Below are 19716 nucleotides of genomic sequence, written 5' to 3'. Positions count from 1 at the left end.
AAAATTCCTTGGATGGCATATATCTTGGATTGTAAATACATGTGAAGTCAGAGTGATTATAATTGTGCTAAAAGTGGATTGAACAGCAATTTTTTCTCGATTTCTGCCAAGGCTCATCTCTTTCTAAATTCAGACCATGTACATATGTATGCACATTGCTCGTGTGCTAAATTAAAACTTGCTTTATGAAGACAATAGCTAATTTATTTATGAAACCTCCTTATCGCTATTTATGTATGAATTTTCTATTATTTGGAGGTCGATTTTATTAATTTATTGCGTCTGGATATGTAAATGTGTAGTTGAATAGTAAAAAATATTGACCTTTCTGTTGGAGTGGAGTTTTATAAGTTATTCAAGGTAGCATTATGTATTTACATATGTGAATACCATGTTTATGTACATTTGTCAACATTTTACTTCTTTTTAATTATGCATTTAAAAAGAAAGAAAGTTGATACATATGCAGGTATGTAAGTGGCATTAAGTTTTATGAACCATTTAATGACTTTATTCTATGTAAGTCTGGGATATGGAAATGGTCGTTCTATTCAATTTCTTATAAGTATACATTAAAAGTTTGCTAAAAATTATTGCTCGAATTACCCATGGCTAATACATACATATTCTAATCTGAATCAATAACTCCAAGCTAACAATTTTCCTCTTCGTAAAATTTACCATCTGCATTTGCACGTCAAACATATGCTCAAAACCTTATGTACAATAGTGAATCAGATAAATGATGTGAAATCTAGTCATGCAAGCACTACTGAGGGTGGGGCAAGATGTCGGAGAAATTTTCAAGAATTTTTCTTACCTATAGTCGAATTTTTTTTTTATGAGATACTTGCTCAATATGGTGCCCCTTGTTCTTAACTACAAGCCTGCATCGTTTTTTCCATGATGAAAAGACCTCTCGACACTTTTCTGGGGTAAGTTTTGACCACTCCTCGTTCAGCGCGTGCCAAAGTCCCTTTAGAGTTGTCGCTTTCCTGTGAAAAGCCCGTTGTTTTAGAAAGCCGAATCCGAAAAAATCCAAAAGGGCAATCTCAGGTGACTTGACAGGGATGTCCTGATTTTCTATGAGCTCGGGACCAAAATTTTCTTTCACCGTCTTGGCATACAGTAGGGTATTCCGTGCGGTATGCGAAGACGCTTTATCGTGGTGAACATTTACTTTCTCCTCCTCCCCAGGACAGAGCTTTGGTATTTCTTTTTCAACTAATGGCACCAAAACATCAGAAATATATCGGGCTGCATTGATTTTGACATTTGGTGGCACTTTCGTCCAAGGAAGGGGACCACGGCCGGATAATGCTCCGATGATCATCACTTGGTCACCTAACCTCTTCTTCTTCTGACATACACATTGAATGGGACATTTTCTCCATGACGCACGCAGCAAATTGATCTCGTCCCGCTGCAGTCATCTACCCTGAATAGTGCTTCGTCGATTGTGACGACGAACTTGTCCATTCCTCCTGCAAGTCGTCGTTCAACCAGCTTTCGGGCGTCGATCCTGCAATTCTTGATGTGGCGTTCGTTCAGGGCGTGAACTTTGGTCTTTTCCGCTTGACCTTCCCCAAATCCCTCTTAATAATTCTGCGGATAGTTGTTGGGTTGGATTTGAGCAGTTTTGCGATGCTGCTAATGCTCTTTGGGTTTTTCTGGTTGGTTAAACGATTGAGCGGATTTTTAAGCTTTTTGGTACGTTCCGCAATTGGGTGGTTTTTTGGGGGAGGAGTCAATCCCAAGTTGGTGAATTGTCTCTTAATACATTGTCCGTTTCGTATTTTATAAATTAAGGACAGATTAGCCTCATGGCCATTGGTTTAAAGTCTTTTTTAAGCACACTTCCGGTCCAACCTCGTTTGGTAAAGTCTTTGACTAGTACCTCCACTTCCGAGGAGCATGTGAGGTGCATTTTTGAAATTTTTGAACCAAAAAAAATCACACAGAGTTTTTGAGTTTTGCTACAAGATTCTGGAACCAATTTAATTTGCCCTTCCCGGTTTTTGAATATCACGTCGTCAAAAATTTCTCCGACATCTTGCCCCATCCTCTGTATTAGATCGCGTTAGGAAGTCGGCAGAATTTTGAGCTAATCACAAATTCTTGTAAATATTAAAAACCTCTCCAACAACGCAACAATGAACACGTATGTTCTCATTGTGCATGCAACACCTATATAATCCTCCGCACAGTATGGAACGACAAACTAGTACATTAAAAGGTACATATGTACGTTACGAGTACATTAATGTGTACATGCGGACTTTACTATTTACCAAGTTCATGAGAACAATAATGATTAAAAACGTTAAGCGATTGATGTAAGTTATCCCAACTTTTAAATATTTATACTGCAGGTATGTATGTATGTATCAAACATTATCAACAAGATGCGACCGGTACTTATCGAACAATCAATCCAACATCTCAAGTGTTAATTAAGCTGTGTCATGACAAACACAAGATACATACGCAATTGACGCAAGAGAGATATGCATATGTATGTATTTATGAATGTGAATGTATGTACCTCCTTTCATTATTGCCTACATACATCTATCTAATTTGGGACGTGCATAAAGAATGACGGTTTGGGTTAAATGTTTATGTAGAGTATCTCTTTAGCATTCTGCACAACTTTGTATGTATGCATGTAGTGGTTAAAACGACCCACATGCTTTATCTGCTAAACCGTGCACGTTTGTACTTGAATATTAATTTGTACTCGCATTATGATAATGACAGATTACAGTAATTGAATCGTATTTAATTCCGATAAGCGAGAGATCACCGAACGTTTTTCCCGTACGTATTTATTTAAGAGTATAAAACAACACGCCATCGTCCACAGGGGTCATTCTTTTTTGTGTCTCCTGATAAAACGAATAATGGCGTCAGGGAATTTCAACATGGTGAAAGTCACACTACTTGGTGTGCTGTTGGTAGGGGTTTTTATTCAGGTGGTAAAAAAGATTAATGGGAAATTTTGTAAATACAACGCAAACATACGCAATTTTGTATGCAAATTAGTTAATTGTTGCAAAATATACTAATTTTATACATATTTATGCACACAGGCCAGCCATGGGATGGATGACCAGGTAATAAACCGACCCGTCGTACCATATCCAACAACCAGGAAGGCTGTCGTGATGCAAGACATAGCGAATAATTTGGGACCAGACAAGCCAGAGGTAATAATTGTTTAAAATTTTATATTTCAAATTGCAATTTTCTAAGTTTTTACGTTTTATGATACGTCGTGTGTGCATGTGATAATTATGTATGTGTAAGAATAGCCTCAATAGGCCATGAACTAAAAAATTTGCACAAACAAAATTTATCACGCGACCTGGAATTAAATACACCATTTGATTTTAAAATTTAAACAAAAAGTCAGCCATGGTGGATAAATGAGTACCCAATACACATTATTGCATGTGAGGTGAGTTTGGGTTTGATGATTGGGTACAGAACTTGCTAAAATTCATTATAAAACATGATAAAATTGTGTACCAATCCATGTACCTGCTCCGCACAATTATATGAAATTGATTGCATTTTTTAAAGTTTTTGTAACTTGTGCCGCACTAAATGGTGGGCTCATAATTTAGTTAAAACTGATGTATGTACAAGTGTTTCATTTTTAGGTATATGTCAGGCTATAAATTAAATTATTTAATTTGACTTGATTTTTAATTAAAAATATGAGAGTTCTGGAGTTGGGGACCAGATTATAAACCGACCCGTTGTTCCATATCCAACGACTAGGAAGGCAATGGTTGTAAATTTTGGGTTGGATAATGCACAGGTGATAATTAGTCAAATTTTTCCATTTTATGATTCTTACGTTCTAAACACGCACATGAGACGCCCTCCCCCTAATTTTAATGGTCACCTTCTTACGAGATATCAATGATATAACAATCAATATACTTAATTTATTTTAGGAGGTGGGTCAAGTTGAAGAAATTCTACAAATTGATAAACGACCTGTCGTTCCACGTCCCACGACTAGAAAGGTTCCACAATTTTGAGAAACGGACAACAAATAAATTGAAACTAATTTAATCCAGGAATTTTATAAATTTGTGGCATCGAAAATGGCATCGAAATAAAAAGTCAAGTTAACGTTTGTAGGTTTCAGTTTGTGTTTAATATTTCTAAAATAAATATATATGTAAATCAAATTCTTAACATGCTGCCTAAGCATGAAGCAAATTCATGAGCACACGAAACTTTCTCCCCTTGAAAATTAGCCATTGTCATAAACACATAGTATTTATTTAAGTCCACATTTCTAAATCCAAATCCTCGGGGCAATCCAAACACTTTCTGAACACTTTGAAATATTGACGGTACATTCAAACTTCTGGGCACTTGAAGGAATATCTGGCCTTTCTGAGTTCGTTAGCATCTACAGGGTCGGGTCCATCGCCGCCCATTTCGTGGCTCAATTTTATCCAATCAATGCCATACTTAGCCCTCAAGGCTTCCCGCCAGTCACTCTTCTTCCTCCCATAGACGTCCACAATCCTCGCAATTTCTGGAGGTGCAAAGGGTCTGATTACATTTGTCCAGAGTGGGACTGCTATGTCGGGAGCTAAATAAAATAAAGTTGTGTACTTATTTATCTATAATTTGGTCGGCACATTCTAAATAATCCGGTAATAAAATACTTCCGAGCGGTAGATCGAAAGAAATACTAAAATCAAGTATTTACTACAATATTCTATACAAAATACGGGCATAAGGTTTTACTGCACAGGTAACAATTTTTCTACAAATAAATTGGTAACTTTACTACCCAACCGGATGATTCACAGTGTGCACGCAAGTAGAGTTAAATACATTATTTTTCTTACTATTTATTCCGAGCGCAACATAAATCAAGTTAGGGAAATGGGCACCCAAAGATTGCACGAGATAAGTGTAGAAGGGAATACCTGCAGAAATAATGTCGAGATTATTCATTGATTCCGTATTGTGTAAGCTTTTAAATATGTAAAACGTTTCTGAATTAACTAGTTTGATGCCACATTTATAAAACTAAAGGGTGTGAAAAAAGGTGAGTTAGATTTTTTGGTAAAAAATCTAACTGTAAAAATGTATGGTTTAGGTTTTATGTACTGTAAAAAATTTTACAGTACGAAAAGTTGAGTCTAAACGTATCTCGAATTTCTGTAAGTTAAAATATTTAGTTTCGGGTCGAACTTTATCGACAATAAAACTGGCAATTCGAAATGAAGTTCCGTTCATATAGAGTGTATTTGGGTTTCGAAAAATTGCAGTTTATGGCGAGATCATTGAATTATACGGGTGCATTTAACTCTGTGCGAACAAAAATTTCCAACTTAATTGAAATAAACGGGCTGTGGAATTCATAAATAAAGAAATTTCACTTACACCGCGGACAAGCTTGAACTTGCAAACTTAACGAGGCCATGTCCAGTATTAAATTTATCCGCGTAGCGTTGGCCCCATCAGCTTGCATATTTCTTAACATGATGGACATTTCTTCAAAGCATTTGTCAATGTAGCGACGCAATTTGTCCGACTGGCCGGCAATAGCAGCTCTGCGCATGTCCCATTCACCAACGAAGAGGACTAAATCTGGATGAATTAAGTGATTTTGTATTAAGCACGATTAAAAATTACTGTGTGGAGAATGTACGTATGTACATTATAGGTATGTAGAGTTGTACTCATTCATATGCCTAGGGCATTTAGGCATTTATGGCATGCCTTATTTGCCCAATTTGCCCGGCGTTTAAATTTATGTATGCCCACATAAGGATAATGTTATAATAAATGCCCAGGGCATAAATGCTATGCGCTAAATGCGCTAAATGCCGGTCATTTATTTTTATGCCCTGGGCATTGTACAACTCTATTAATGTACATAGCCAATTAATAGGTGTGTTACAAAGTTGGGTATGTAAAGATACAGGTGATAGAAATTTTGCTAAGATCGATACATGTATTTTTTAAATCCTCGTGCGATTGTCTTATAGAACGCATACAACACATTTCCAATTTACTATGTAATTTACAACAACCTTAAAATCTCAACTAAAATTCCTTCGAGTGTGTAACTCGAAGCAAAGACAGATACGATTCGACACCAATTTAACCAATTTTTTAACTTTGTTAAATTTCAAGAAAGTGAAATTTTTAGTTTTCAACATAAAACTCATTTCCATATGTATGTATGTATGGTCGTAAACCTGTTGGACCAGGTTTAGATGATAATATTCGTTTCAAATCCGGCAACCTTCCCATATTGTAACATTTCCGTGCATGAGTTTGTCCCTGCTACATAAATAAACTTACTTGGGTTTCCCTTATCATCGCAACCATCCATATTAAAGCGATACTGGTTGTTGAATTCGGTCCAATCCTCGTCCAGTAAAGTGTCCATTTCTTTTTTCCTTGCGCCACATCAGATTCTAGGTGGATATATAAAACGACGGTTTAATGCATATCTGCAGATATGCCACTTCATCCCAGCACATCCTAAAGATATACCTAGGATCTACCAATGTCCGCCAAAAAGACGTCTTTTGGACGTCTCATATCTCTTATAACATGGGGCACATCCAAAAGACGTCTTTTTGGCGGACATTGGTAGATCCTAGGTATATCTTTAGGATGTGCTGGGACGAAGTGGCAGATTGGGTGTGTTTCCATAATACATAGGTATTTATGTATTAAGCTGTATATAAATTTACGACCCGACCTACCTCTCGTAACATGCCAAGAGCCGCAGGAATATCAAAATTTCGGACTTGTGTAAAAAATTAATGCATATGTTACATATGTTACACTTTGACATTTGTTAAACTTTCGAGTTCCACAAGTATGAAAGCAAATAATTTGATATGAATGCAACTTACCTCGAAGCCATTGGATGAGGTAAATGTCTTTCTTCATGTACTCGTGGGGCAGATCGGGTTCCATGATTTCCCTAAACTGGAAATTGTTTATTAATTATTTAGTTTTATTGTATGCTTGTTTTCCTTAACTAAAACATATGCCTGATTTCAAAGCGGAGAGTTTAAATTTAAAACCATTTTCCTAAATAAATATATACTTTCTAATTCTAGTTTTAAATATTTCAGTAATTTCTGAGCTCGGCATAAATACGTAAAGAAGTACTTAACTGGTTCAATTTGTTCATAATATCTTTTTACCGTTCCCATTTTTATTCCCATTGCGCATGGTCAGCAAGCGCTCTACAACGTTGGTTTAAGATATGGACATGTCCAAAGCTTATAGGAACAACATATGCAAAACTTTTTTCGATATTTTGAACTTTGATATGCTCACGTATGTACCTATGTACAGATGGACAGAACTAGGATTTTCTCATTCCCTTCATGTCAATGTCAAAAATGTACATAACTGATTATTAAGTTTCTTACCTCGTCCAATTTCAATTTCTGTTCCCAACTTATGACCAAATCATCGTTTTGTGCCTCAGAAGGAAACCCGTTCACAACCAAGATTAACACAATCAACACCGCGAGACACATCTCGACAAAATTAGTTAGTATTTACTGCGGAATAAATCTAGTTTAATATTTATAATCCAGCCTCGACAAGAGTGAAACTCATTCTGCGTAAAATAAGTAAATTACAGATGTATACATATTTTTTCCCACAAATTTTGTAAGTGAATCATTTTCCTCAACCGCTCTAGACTATCTACATGGCAGCGTAAAAATTACTTACATAAATATTTAAGCACATGAGACACCAGAGTAGGCATCGTGGGAATATTCTATATTTGCATAAGTTGCATTCTTGTCGGATTAGAGGAAATGGAGCTCAATCAAACAGTGTGTCTGCTTTGTAATTTATATAATGTCGTGAGCTCTATTAGATGTGCATTTCTTTTTTGACCTTGTCGTCTGAGAAATTGCGATACTAATCTTTTACATAAATCCTGATTTATATAAACACATACATAAATACGTTATGAATCTTTTGTAGTCTGAGGTTAACATTTCAGTAAAAAATACATACATTTATTTTTCTATATTTTATCCATCTATGTAAATACGTATTTAAGTATATACACTCTTAGAAAAATCATCACCAAATCAATTCCACGCGGTGTCACTATGTGACTTAACCGGGTTGGAAACAAATCGATTCCGTGCGGATATTATTCTCGTTTTCACCGCAGCGGAATCATTTCCTTCAACTAAGGTGACAATATCATCTCCGCTCTGTTACAATCTGGTTCATGGTTTCGGTGGCAGATTGTAACAAGGCAGTGTCAAACTTAACCCGATTGTTATAATTTTTGGTGTTTTCCGGAAATAATTTTACTCCGGCAGGTGTTCTTGCTTTTCATGTACGGTAACGATGGTTTTAACCATTTGGAAATGTAATCAGCACACTTCAGGTACAATTTTTGTAATAATTTAAATAAAATTGACATTTATTATAATTCAAAATCTCTAATAATTTATACAACTTACAAATTAAATTATAATCATGAAGTACAATTATATTGGATGTAAATATGTATGTATGTAAATACCTCGCCTGTTCAAGGAGGGATGATGGCGCAAGATTGGTCCAAGTATTTAGGAAATTAATTCATATTCACTGGGTGATGTAGGGAAAACTCACAGTTGACCTGTATAAAGATGAATAAATCCAATTAGTATTTGCTTGAACGTGGATCTGTATAGCTCTACATTGTACATTAGAATTTATAATTGTTCACATAAAAAATTCAAAAAAAAAATTATTTTGATTAAAGAAATATCTACCTTTTTATAAAAATGAGTATTTTGTTCCCAAATCGGACTTCCTTTTGACTGTGGTAAGTTAGCAGTAGGTAGCGAGTCGAATGAGCCTAAAACATAAATAAATATTTGAAAACGGACGAAATATTTGAATTAGCTAATAACTAAAATGAATTAATTGATGAATACCTCTTAGGAACTTTCCCCCTTAAGTTCAAAAATTACGTACGAGCCAGTATGACGACAGGACCTCACCATCTACTTTTGCGCTGTGGTCGCCCTTGGGCAGAATTTCGTCCTCAAAATCTGTTCCAAACTCGGATTTTATTAAAATATACACAATACAAATATTTACTTTGTTAAGTCATTAATTTATAAATATGCGACCTTACATGTCTCTAAAAAATCCAGGCAATTAGTGAGGAAAAAATTAATTTCCTTCCTTTGATGGCACGGGATACACGAATTAATTTTTTCTCCATGTTGTCGCTGGTGGTGGCGAAGAACAACTACGCAATGGAGCATGCCGCTTCAACAGGCTAGATTGTTGCATTGTTGTGACAAACTGACCACAAGCGGAATTAATTCTATTCCGTTGGGTGCAAAATATTATCACTAGCTTGGTAGACGAATCAACTATGCAACAGTAATAATTAGATTACTATTATGGTTAAAATTTAACTCTGTATTGTGTTAAGTTTAACACTATGTAGAAGTGTTTGCATTTTACGGTACGGTATTACTTCTACACTTTCACGGATACAATTTCGGACATAATTTTATTTCCGTGCCCGTGTTGTTCCTTATAACGGAATGAGGGTTGCGATTTTTTTGGGAAATCATTACCGGTTTGCTAAGAGTGTATAATTATTGTACTAATTTATATTATAAGTTGAAGTAGAATTCCTGTTTGTTTACCGGCAGGTTTTATGAGCCTTAAGTACATAAAGTGTGAAGCTATTACGAATGTATTTCAAGCAGGTGCTCGTGGTGGTAAATTTTTGCGATTAAAAACCAGTTTTAATCCCCTAGCTGCGACTGTGAATATGTATCTAAGACGAAGTAATAAATATTTTACCCGATTAATATCTCCACAATTGAATTAATTAAGTAAATATGTGGCCTCTTTGATTTGACCAATATAATCATGTTACCCCCGAATTTGCATGTGGTTGAGTCGTTGAGTGTTTGGAAAAGCTGGATAAGCTTACATAGGTATTTACAAGTTAATGATAATCTACCCCATTTTCATGGGTATGTATATTATTACCTGTAAGCCAAAAACACCTTGCAGTTCACTGATTAAAATATTATCGATTATGTGCTCAAACGTAAAATAATAAATGTGATGCAATACAAGAAGTCCTCAATTTTATAGTATCCGTAACTTTCATACCAATTATAAATAATGTTTAGGTTTCCGAAATTTAGAACGAATGAAAATCCACCCATAAAATATATTTCTTCCCGAATTGCGTATGTATGCTCGCTTTAAAATTTAATGCTGCGCAATGCTTAATTAAATATAAGTAATTAAAAATATGTAAGTTTACTCCAGTTTTAACCTTAATTTAATTACAATACAAGATCAAATTAATGTTGGTGGTATTATTTACATATGTGTTTGCGTTTCCACTAAGAACGAGCAATATTTGCATAGATATGTATGTAGCCACATACTTATGAATTGTGGGTAAATATGTATGCATGTAAATAAATTCACACGTACATAATACTCAACTGTATAAATCATATACATATTAAGAAAATGGCAATTTTGACGACATTTTGATACCTTAAATTGTCAAGGGCACAATTTCTGAAATAAGGGCCGTTTCCCTGCGTCCATATGCATACAAAAAATCTTACATTTGATTGGACATGACGACTACCGATTATGCAAAATAATACATACTTGAGGGCTGAAAAACTCCAATTTGGGCACAATCAACACAACAGTTACAATGTTTCTCAATCACGACCAATTCAAAAATTTTGAGCTTATTGCAAAAGAAGACATGCCAAGCTTCGATGTAAGCCCACAAACCTTGAAAAATTCCAACGAAAATTGACAACATGAGCAATCATGTTTTGGCAAACTTTGGAAAAACGCTTATTTCAAGCTTCCGAAAAAAAGTTACATCAGTGGTGGGATATAGATTCTTAAAAATGGTCCGAAAATTAGATGTATATTTATCCTAGTTTAAACATGCCAAATTGTATCAAAATTCATTTGACACTTTGTTAATTACAGATGAAAACATCGGGTGCCCCTTATTCTGTAGGGTTTTAATAACGAGTGGGATATATGGAGGTTAATATGCAATGGCAGAATGTGGGGCTCTATGGTCTAAAGGTATGACGCTTCGGATCTAACGAAGAAGTACAGGTTTCGAGTCCTGTTGGGTCCCCTATTTTTGCCAATTTGCCTATTATTCCTCCTGAAAGTTCTCAATACACTCGCCTCCAAATTCCAAAGTCAATATTATCAGTTTACATATTCTATTTATCAATCATTCAAACTAACTACCATTCACTACCTCTCAATAATATATCCCACAATTCACCACTTCACCATAAGTAGTATGAAACACTTTGGTTTATTAGTCGATTTCGGCTAAACAGGCAAACCACATAAGAGCGTTGTTTAGAACAATGTCGGGATATTTAGTGTTCTTTGTTATCCATTTTTATACATTGATAAGAACACTGGGTTTTAAATCGAGCAAGTCTATATATGCATATATGTACATTTAGACTGAGGCAACAGTTTAATTCGTGCATGAAGTGATGTATGTATGTCCAAGTAGTACATTTTTCACATATATATTTATTTCACCTAATAAGAAAATGACTCATTTCATAAAATGTAAAGACGTCTGACTTTGTAGAAATTAGAAATTAACCCAATTTCTCTTAAGAGGCTAAAGCATCTACAATTTTCCACGTGGTATCTTCTTTAAATAAATGAGGGCTATCTTTCGAATCATACCGGCTCGAGTCTGCAATCCACACTTCTCCATTGTAATGTCGAATAAATCTTTGCGGGTAGTTGTACGATTCAAATTTGAACTCTCCCGGGTTTTCTCCTTTTCTTAGGTAAAAAGTGGCGTCCAATTTTAAAAGAGTGCTGCCATCGTCGTGGCTTAGTTCAATGCGCCAATTTCTATGGCGCAAATATTGACCGGGGTAATTGAACGATTCCAAGGTAACCAATTGTTTATTTGCTAGTCCGGGAATAAGCCGCCAAGTCGAGCTCTCTCTACCGTTTTGACTTTGAGTTGAAGTAACATGGTTTAGAATCCATCCCTTAAAATCCTTGTGACCCAAGTAATGATCCGTTATTCCGGGTGTGGTTACTCGGATAGACTTCCAACTGTTTAGGACGTTCTGCTCGCTGTGAATTTAAAAAAATTTTAGGAAAGGCCATAATATCGACCTCCATGATATAGCTGGGAGAAAGTTCTTGCAACTATTTTTCGAAAAATGAAAGGTGAAAAAAACTCTAGAAACACCCGTCGCTATAATTCCGGGTCGCTAGATAGTTTCGTGCACTTTCGTACGGTTTTTACGCGTGCGTTCTCTGCATTTTTACAGTTTTTTTGCATTTCTTGATGGGTTTTTACTATTGGTTGAAGTTACTTGCATTTTTACTTATCTGTGTAAGAAATGGAGCAAGTCCTTAGGAAATGATATTTAACTAAATGTTAAATTGCACGCTGAATAATTGTAAAATTTTAAAAAAATAATTCTAAAAGTTAAAACAGAAATATGTGACTCCCGTCTTTACTTTGAAATAATCTTCTCGATCCATGTCGAATATTTGGAGACATCCGTGTAAACTCCCGGGACTCCAGTCATACCGCAAGAAATTCCGAAAGAAACCACGCCACATAAAACTTTATTGTTGCCATCGTTACAAACAACCGGTCCGCCAGAGTCTCCTTTAATAAAGTACATACATAATTTTTATTCAGTGATTAGTCTTCGATAATTTGCATTTTAAATGGAAAATTTGATAAAAGTGTGTAATACCTTGACAAGAGTCTCTTCCGTCACCTCCGAGGCAAATCATATTATTTGAGATGACAGCTTTTCGGTGGCATAAACTTGTCGACACTTGTCTTTCAAGGCTATTGGAATCTGTACTTTTTGCAAAATATCAGACAACTTTCCATCATGTGTCACTCTTCCCCATCCTGTCACTGTTGCAGTTCCTTAAAAAAAGTTGAGAATCCCAAACTTATTAAAAACACTTCTGTCATGTGAGATTTTTGCACATAAATTTCTGTCTTGCAAAACAAATTCTGTCTGTCCCATGAAACATTTTTCTCATTTTCTCGATAAGGGACGGACCGACATGACTGTTCCATTAGCACCGACTTGGGATAAAGAAGTCTAACCTAAACTCAACCAACCTGCAAAATCAGTTGCTATCTTCGGCCATGGAATTGGCTGGACAAACGTATTTAGTTCCAGTTTCTTGTCTAACTGAATAATTGCGATGTCATTGTTATACCTTGTCGGTTTATCGTATGACGGATGGTTGTGAATCCGACCAACTTTGCGACTTTGTTCGGTTCCCTCGTCCTTTGAAATTGTGTGGTCGCCAGCCACCACAGTCATACCGTTAAGTATTTTGGGATCTTGCAAACAATGGGCGGCAGTCAGGATGAAAAGCGGGGCGAGAATTGAGCCCCCGCAGAAAATTTGGTTATTTATATCACGGAGATTTACCTGGTAGGGGAACTCGTTGGGGATTGCGTTACTTCCGAGCAAGATGTTCAGAGTTACCCCTAAAAAATTTGGGGGTTGTAAAATTTTACTAAAAAATATGTTATTTTAAAGTTATTTTTAAGTAATTAATTACCTCCGAGCGAATAGTTTTGCATTGTTTTTATTTCTGGGGGTGTATTTAAGTTTTAAAAATATTGGCCAAATGGTGTTAAAAATGTGAAGTTGGAAGTTGTGCAACTTTGTTTACTAAGTAAAAATGAAACACGGTCGAATTTGAGTTACAAAAAATTGCGATTGTAAATATTTTCAGTGCACCTTTATCCCTACAACATTAATATATATTATAACACGATATATTTAACATTTAAATATTTATGTATCATTATTAAACTGTGCTTTCACCTTGTGCACAATATTTAATGCTTGTTTAATGTGTATTCATTTAATTTTACTTATATTACAGATATTAATTGGGATTTAATACATGTGGATATTTTTCAAGTGAAAATGTACACTCTGGAGTTTGGCGTATAGTGGGTAATGATGTAAATGGTAAGAAATGATTTAGGTGGTACATACATCATCACGTAATTTTGGAAACCGGTTTCTCGTAGGATTTCTTGGAAAACTTTTTTTGACATGTGCAAATCTTGTTTTTGGGCTACGTGATGGAGCGTTAAAATAGTCGAGGACCATATGAACTTGTTAGTATTTAGCTACATACATGCATATTTGTGTTTTATAGTAAGCATAAGAAAGGCTAAGCAGATAGCCGTGTTATTCCTCTATAATTACACGAACTGATGAATTGAGAACGTCATCCAGGGTGGGGGACGAATCGTCCAAGCATTTTGTGAGGATAAATGAGGAGAATAAATTCGTTTTTATTTACAAAAATATGTTGTTTTTTACAATCATGTAGCAGGTATTACTAGGATAAGATTGCTACCAAAGCGAAGTAAATTTGTTACCGCATAGTAATATTTTTCATGCAGGAGTTTGACTTATTAACATGGAATGAATCCTTTGAGTTATGTAATCCCAGGTGAAATTATATCTTCTTGCGAATCACATCCCTGCAAAGACAAAATTTCCTTCCATCGTGGGAACACAGGTAAATTGGCATTGTGTTTGTATGCACGTATGTTTATGCAGAAGGCATTAACTGATTCGAAATTGTTAATTATAATTATAAAGCCAAATTTAAGAAAATATGAGGCATTTGAAGTGATTTCTTCTCTTGGGTAAGCAAGTTGATTATTTGTATGACTCATATATGTATGTATGTAAGTAATCAACTTCCTGCATTAACCGGAAAGAAAGTAATTATTGCAATTGGGGAAGAAAACCATGCCCGTCTGAGGATAGGCCTCAATTTTATTACGAAAATTAAATGCAGAGGTGGAGGCGGAGAGAAGGGGAGGAAGTTGGTATTGATGGAACGTTCATAAATCAACAAATCTCGTTTAATGAAAAAAATGCGGAGATTTGCACGCATTATTTTTGCAAATGGGGTTCTGCCTGAGGATTATCTACCAAAAGGAAGCACAATGAACTACCAACACTATGTGGAAGTACTGGATAATCTAAATTACCGTATCAAAAATGGAATAATTTGTGTATTAATAAAAAATACAAGTGTGTCTACAAGACTAATTGATAATTGATGACACGGGTTTTCCGTTTATTGTTTTACCCTATTCCAACCTATGTTGCATCCATGTAACGCTAATTACACCTCACAAATTGATAAATTGGATCAATTAGTGGACATAATTACCATGATATTACTCACCTCGCTGTAAATAAAAGCAGGATTCAATTCAAACCAAGCAAACTTCACTTCTAGCTCTACTCAAAAATTTCCACTGGTTTTGTTCTTCAAATTTTTACCATGTTTCCAAAATTTGGTGGTGTTTTTAATTCCGTAATCCTGGCATTGTTCGTCATAACGGTGATCTCCGTGAAGAAAGTGTCCGCAGAAGTGCATGAAATAAAGGTAGAGAAACATGCTTAAAATTATTTTTGTACTTTATCGATAAATTCGTACATAAAATGAATATTCAATTCTATAATTTTTTCATATTTTTCCAAAGTCGACAGCTGAATTTGACAACTTCCTCCAAAGCGGAGTTTTTGCCGCGAATTTTTATGCCGATTGGTGTGGCCAATGTAGTGACCTGGCTCCCCAATTTGACCAACTGTCCCGAGATTACCCAAACTCTGTATCCTTTGTGAAAATTGATGCCGACGCGGTGAATGAGTTGGCCAGAAAATATGGCGTTCGGACACTTCCAACAACAATTATATTCCGAGACGGGCACTTGGTTTGTACTAATACTAAATAATTTATGTAGTAATATTAGGCAGGTTGAGAAAACGAGGGAGTAACGGAATATTTTTTGATTGTGACGGTACATATTGATGTACTGCTGATTTTTTTAGTCTTGACGAACCGAACAGTTAAAATTTACTAAAACCTGTAAAAATGCAGAGTATGAAGCTAAAGCTTTAATTCGTTTAGTCTCAATTAGTTCGCCTTCTCAACCTGCGTATTTTTGCTATACCGACGAAAACATATTTCATATAATGTTTTTGTACGTATATAGCAGAGAACTGTACCTGGAGCAAGGATTGAGCCCATAAAACAAGCCATTTTGAGTGAACTTGAATAAGGCAAACAAATCGATGCCAGGGACAACGAATCTGTATCACTATGTGGAGGCAATAATTAATTTAAGGTTCATGAAATTCTGTAAAAAAGTTCATATTTGGAGTGAAAATGCGACCAAATAAATTATGATACGAGAAATTATCGTAAATATACCTTAATAGATTTTGAGAATAAATTTGACTTGTTGAGTTATCATGTGCAAGTACATACTACAGTCGTCAAGCTGAAGGTTTCGTGCATTTTTTTTGTGCCAATAAGTTTCCAATTGCCAAGTTGTGAGCATATTGACATATAATTTTCATATAAATAGAATTTGCCGTAATGAAAAAATACTGGTTTAAACAGGTTTGAAATTTGTATGTACAACTTGAAACCATTGACTATTTGAAATAAGATTAACGCTTAGAAACTTCAAAATTTGTAAGAATTTTACAAAATGACGTGCATTTTATACACTTATGAGAATCATTCAGACGGGTTTACATTTGGACGGGGGTGTGGACTCGGACGGACACACTGTTTTTACATTGCTACCAGTTTGGTACCTTTCATCATAAGTTGAAATTTGGAACTTCCGAAGACTGTTCATTTGAGTTAACACTACCTGGAAATTAAGCCATTATCAATTAATGGAGATACATATTCCAGCCACCAGCGGCAGATACATATGTATATATTTCGCCTGTTTTCAGGAAAATGCACATGCTTCAATAAATTATTAAATTTCTAGCGAATTCCTCTTCATACGCTTCAACTTAAAATAAAATAAACTAAATATTAATTAACATCACATGGATTTAGGCTATACTTGTGACCGGCCTCATGGCAATAAATATACAGCTATAAAACACACTTACTGAGAAATAGATCAAATTTTTTGCAAATGCATTTGTTTATAAGTTAACCCATATCCGTGGAATAACCAAAATTCATAATGTTTTGCGCACTAGGGAAATCAAACTTAATTATGTATGTATGTCATCTACAATTCATTAAATGAAAACATTGCTGTTATATAAACATACTGCGGGTTACTTACTAGCAAAGTTAATATTGTTATGAAATACCAATGATTACGGTGAAATATATCTAAAATAACATGACATGCTCACCACTAAATTTATTCAGACACTAAACTTTCTGTCATGATTCTGTTATAATCCTGTGTTCTACTTAAATCCAGGAAACAGAAACTTCAGAAACTTCCCGAAATACGAATGCAAAACTTATTTTCCAAATCATCATGTATTTCACTCAGTTTCTTCCTTTCATATTTCGCCATGTCAAATTATCCAACCTCATACACAGCGCTCCTTTCGAATTTGACTCGAAATCTGGGAAACTCATCCTTCTGAAATCCAGTTGGCGTATCACACAAATGAATTCTCTCCTAACGCTGATGTACATTCTGGTGTTGCTCTATAATTTTTTCTTTGGTCACCTTACCATGCTGAAAAGGTTGCAAGGAATTCCATTCATTATGAGCTACGTAACCCTAGTCTCGGATGGAATTTTCAACTGGACATTGCCCCGATACAAATCATCAACACAATTCTAAAATTTGAACGTGATATAATTGACGGTAAACCAATTTCTACTCAAATTTTCAGTAGTTTTAATTTTAATTTAACCCTTTATTTAGTGGAAGACAGTCCCTCAACATCGCTGGAGGTGAGGGCTATGCTGATCTTCTTCTACGTGGCAGACTTCTCGATGATGGCGATTCCAATGTTTGTATTCTTACTACTTGTCGTTGATCCATGCACGCCTCCCTTCCTTCTCTCGTCCTCTGCTGGCTGCCTGGGTATTGCTGGGATATCGCAAGGGCCGAAATTCTTTATAGCCTTGTTCGAGGCATGGGTGGCTCTGCAACTAATCTATTCCGGAGCTTTTTGTATATTGGATGTCATGTTTACCGGAATTGTAGCAATTCTAAGCTACTGCCAGCTACTGGGAAGGTTAATTTTTTACAGTTACATGAATTCTGCATACTGCGACTACAGGGTCAGCGGCCGTATTTTGCTAAAATTATTACTGACCTTAAAAATGTAGTCGACGTCGATGCATTTGTTCCGTTGGTTCAACGTGTTCCCCAAACCTCTGGCTAACTTGCCTACATCGCCGTTTCCACGAATTCATTACTTTTCCTATATCTTCGAGGGTAATCTTCTTCCACTCAACATTAATTTTTTTCCAAAGGCAACCAAAGTTGTATCTCGTGTGGAATGAAACTTCTGTTTCAAAAGTCCAAAACCATAAAAATCTAAACGACTGGCATCAGCGCTCTTCACAGGTATCCAGGAAATCGGAATAATTGAAATCCCTAACTATTGTTTTTATTCGGCTGAATATTGGATCCTTCTTCGACACGTTGTGCGAGGAGGCGGCGTCATGATGTAAACACTTTGTCCCTCTCACCAGGAGAAAGTTTTGGATCTGGTTTTTCCAAAAGTGGTTTAAAACCTTGGCTATATAATAGCCTGCATTTTTCTTCACTTTTTCTGGAACTTTTATCAGAAGAAACACACCACGCCCACTCATAACAGCGACCACCATAAACTTTTTGTAAAACTTCTCTTTTTTTCATGCAAAAATTCCGGGTCGGATTCTGCAGCCTTGCAGGAATATGTTTTTCTTTCTCATTTACCATTTTGAACATAACAAAGGGCCTCATCAAAAATTTAACAAAATTCCCATATTCTTCTCACATAGCTTCTCCTACAACTTCCCAAAGTTGGTCATCCAGTTTTGCTTCAGAGTAGCATTTAGTCTGTGAACCTTGATCATTTTCGTCACCTTTTTTTTGAATCTTGTTCTTATTGGCCGTACTCACGTGTAACTGAGATATTTTCACGACTTTTGCAATTTGGTTTTGGTCGAAAGGTTTTATTTCCTTGTCAGGGCGTCAATTCTTCGAAAAACGGTACGCGACACCTTTTTTTGGGGCTGAAACTCTTTTGGCGATGAGTGTGCTGCAAATTAAGATTTTCTTCCAATTCCAACGGAATTAAGTACATTAGGCACTGTTCTGCGAGAAACACTATCTCCGGATAATTTGAACTTGTCAACAATTTTTGTTTGTGACAATCTTCCTTCGGAAAAGTGCTTCTTGAGATGGTCGACTTCGGGGGACCATCTTCGTCATTTTTGGACCAATTTTGTTGAACTAATTGTTTTACAGATCTCTGACAACTCCAGTTTTACAAAAAAATATATAAGTACGCAAAACTACTTTCGCGCGGAAGTTTGTCAGTTTTTAGGTTGAGCAAAATATGGCCGATAATCCTCGGTACTGAAACATATTTAAAGAATCCACATACTCTGGTAGAATCTTGTGGCAGATAAAATACTTTGTCAGTCTTTTTTGCATTCAATTTCAACTAAATCAATTTCAAAATTTCCCATGTCTCACGTGCCAGTGTAAAGCCATTGATTTGCTAGTATGGTAAAATAATGGTTTAATTTAAATACAGGAGGATTGGAAAATGTTACAACATTTCGGGAAATCTCGCTTGGATAAAACTCTAT

The 19716-nt window shown here is 35.6% G+C and overlaps 3 protein-coding genes and 1 pseudogene across 5 annotated transcripts; 2 read left to right on the top strand and 2 right to left on the bottom strand.

The window, feature by feature from the left end:
• The first annotated feature begins 2849 nt into the window (after positions 1 to 2849).
• On the top strand, positions 2850 to 4150 carry LOC110859556. 2 transcript variants are annotated; one of them, XM_022108523.2, is made up of 4 exons: positions 2850 to 2975; positions 3093 to 3209; positions 3728 to 3826; positions 3966 to 4150. In XM_022108523.2, the coding sequence occupies exons 1-4, from the start codon at positions 2904 to 2906 to the stop codon at positions 4050 to 4052; spliced, it is 375 nt and encodes a 124-aa protein (XP_021964215.1). In that variant the 5' UTR covers positions 2850 to 2903; the 3' UTR covers positions 4053 to 4150. The 2 variants fall into 2 exon arrangements, with proteins under 2 accessions (XP_021964215.1, XP_021964216.1); XM_022108524.2 differs by lacking the exon at positions 3728 to 3826.
• Positions 4151 to 4154: 4 nt separating this feature from the next.
• Positions 4155 to 7966, bottom strand: LOC110859557. 2 transcript variants are annotated; one of them, XM_035859601.1, is made up of 7 exons: positions 7440 to 7966; positions 6912 to 7286; positions 6759 to 6802; positions 6349 to 6464; positions 5422 to 5628; positions 4881 to 4961; positions 4155 to 4618 (listed from the first exon to the last, which is right to left on the bottom strand). In XM_035859601.1, exons 4-7 carry the CDS (start codon positions 6434 to 6436, stop codon positions 4380 to 4382), a joined length of 615 nt encoding a protein of 204 aa, XP_035715494.1. In that variant the 5' UTR covers positions 6437 to 6464; positions 6759 to 6802; positions 6912 to 7286; positions 7440 to 7966; the 3' UTR covers positions 4155 to 4379. The 2 variants fall into 2 exon arrangements, with proteins under 2 accessions (XP_035715494.1, XP_021964217.2); XM_022108525.2 differs by having other exon boundaries at positions 6912 to 6987.
• Positions 7967 to 11587: 3621 nt separating this feature from the next.
• On the bottom strand, positions 11588 to 14122 carry LOC118438777 (annotated as a pseudogene).
• Positions 14123 to 15333: 1211 nt separating this feature from the next.
• On the top strand, positions 15334 to 16382 carry LOC110859498 (thioredoxin-like). Its single transcript, XM_022108456.2, has 3 exons — positions 15334 to 15513; positions 15611 to 15841; positions 16124 to 16382. The coding sequence occupies exons 1-3, from the start codon at positions 15409 to 15411 to the stop codon at positions 16187 to 16189; spliced, it is 402 nt and encodes a 133-aa protein (XP_021964148.1). The 5' UTR covers positions 15334 to 15408; the 3' UTR covers positions 16190 to 16382.
• Positions 16383 to 19716: the final 3334 nt, after the last annotated feature.

The sequence above is a fragment of the Folsomia candida genome, unplaced genomic scaffold, assembly GCF_002217175.1.
Source record: "Folsomia candida strain VU population unplaced genomic scaffold, ASM221717v1 Fcan01_Sc026, whole genome shotgun sequence".
In the NCBI taxonomy this organism is placed as follows: Eukaryota; Metazoa; Arthropoda; class Collembola; order Entomobryomorpha; family Isotomidae; genus Folsomia; species Folsomia candida.
Note: the sequence above shows the minus strand (reverse complement) of the source record. Positions and strands in the feature narration are given on the sequence as shown.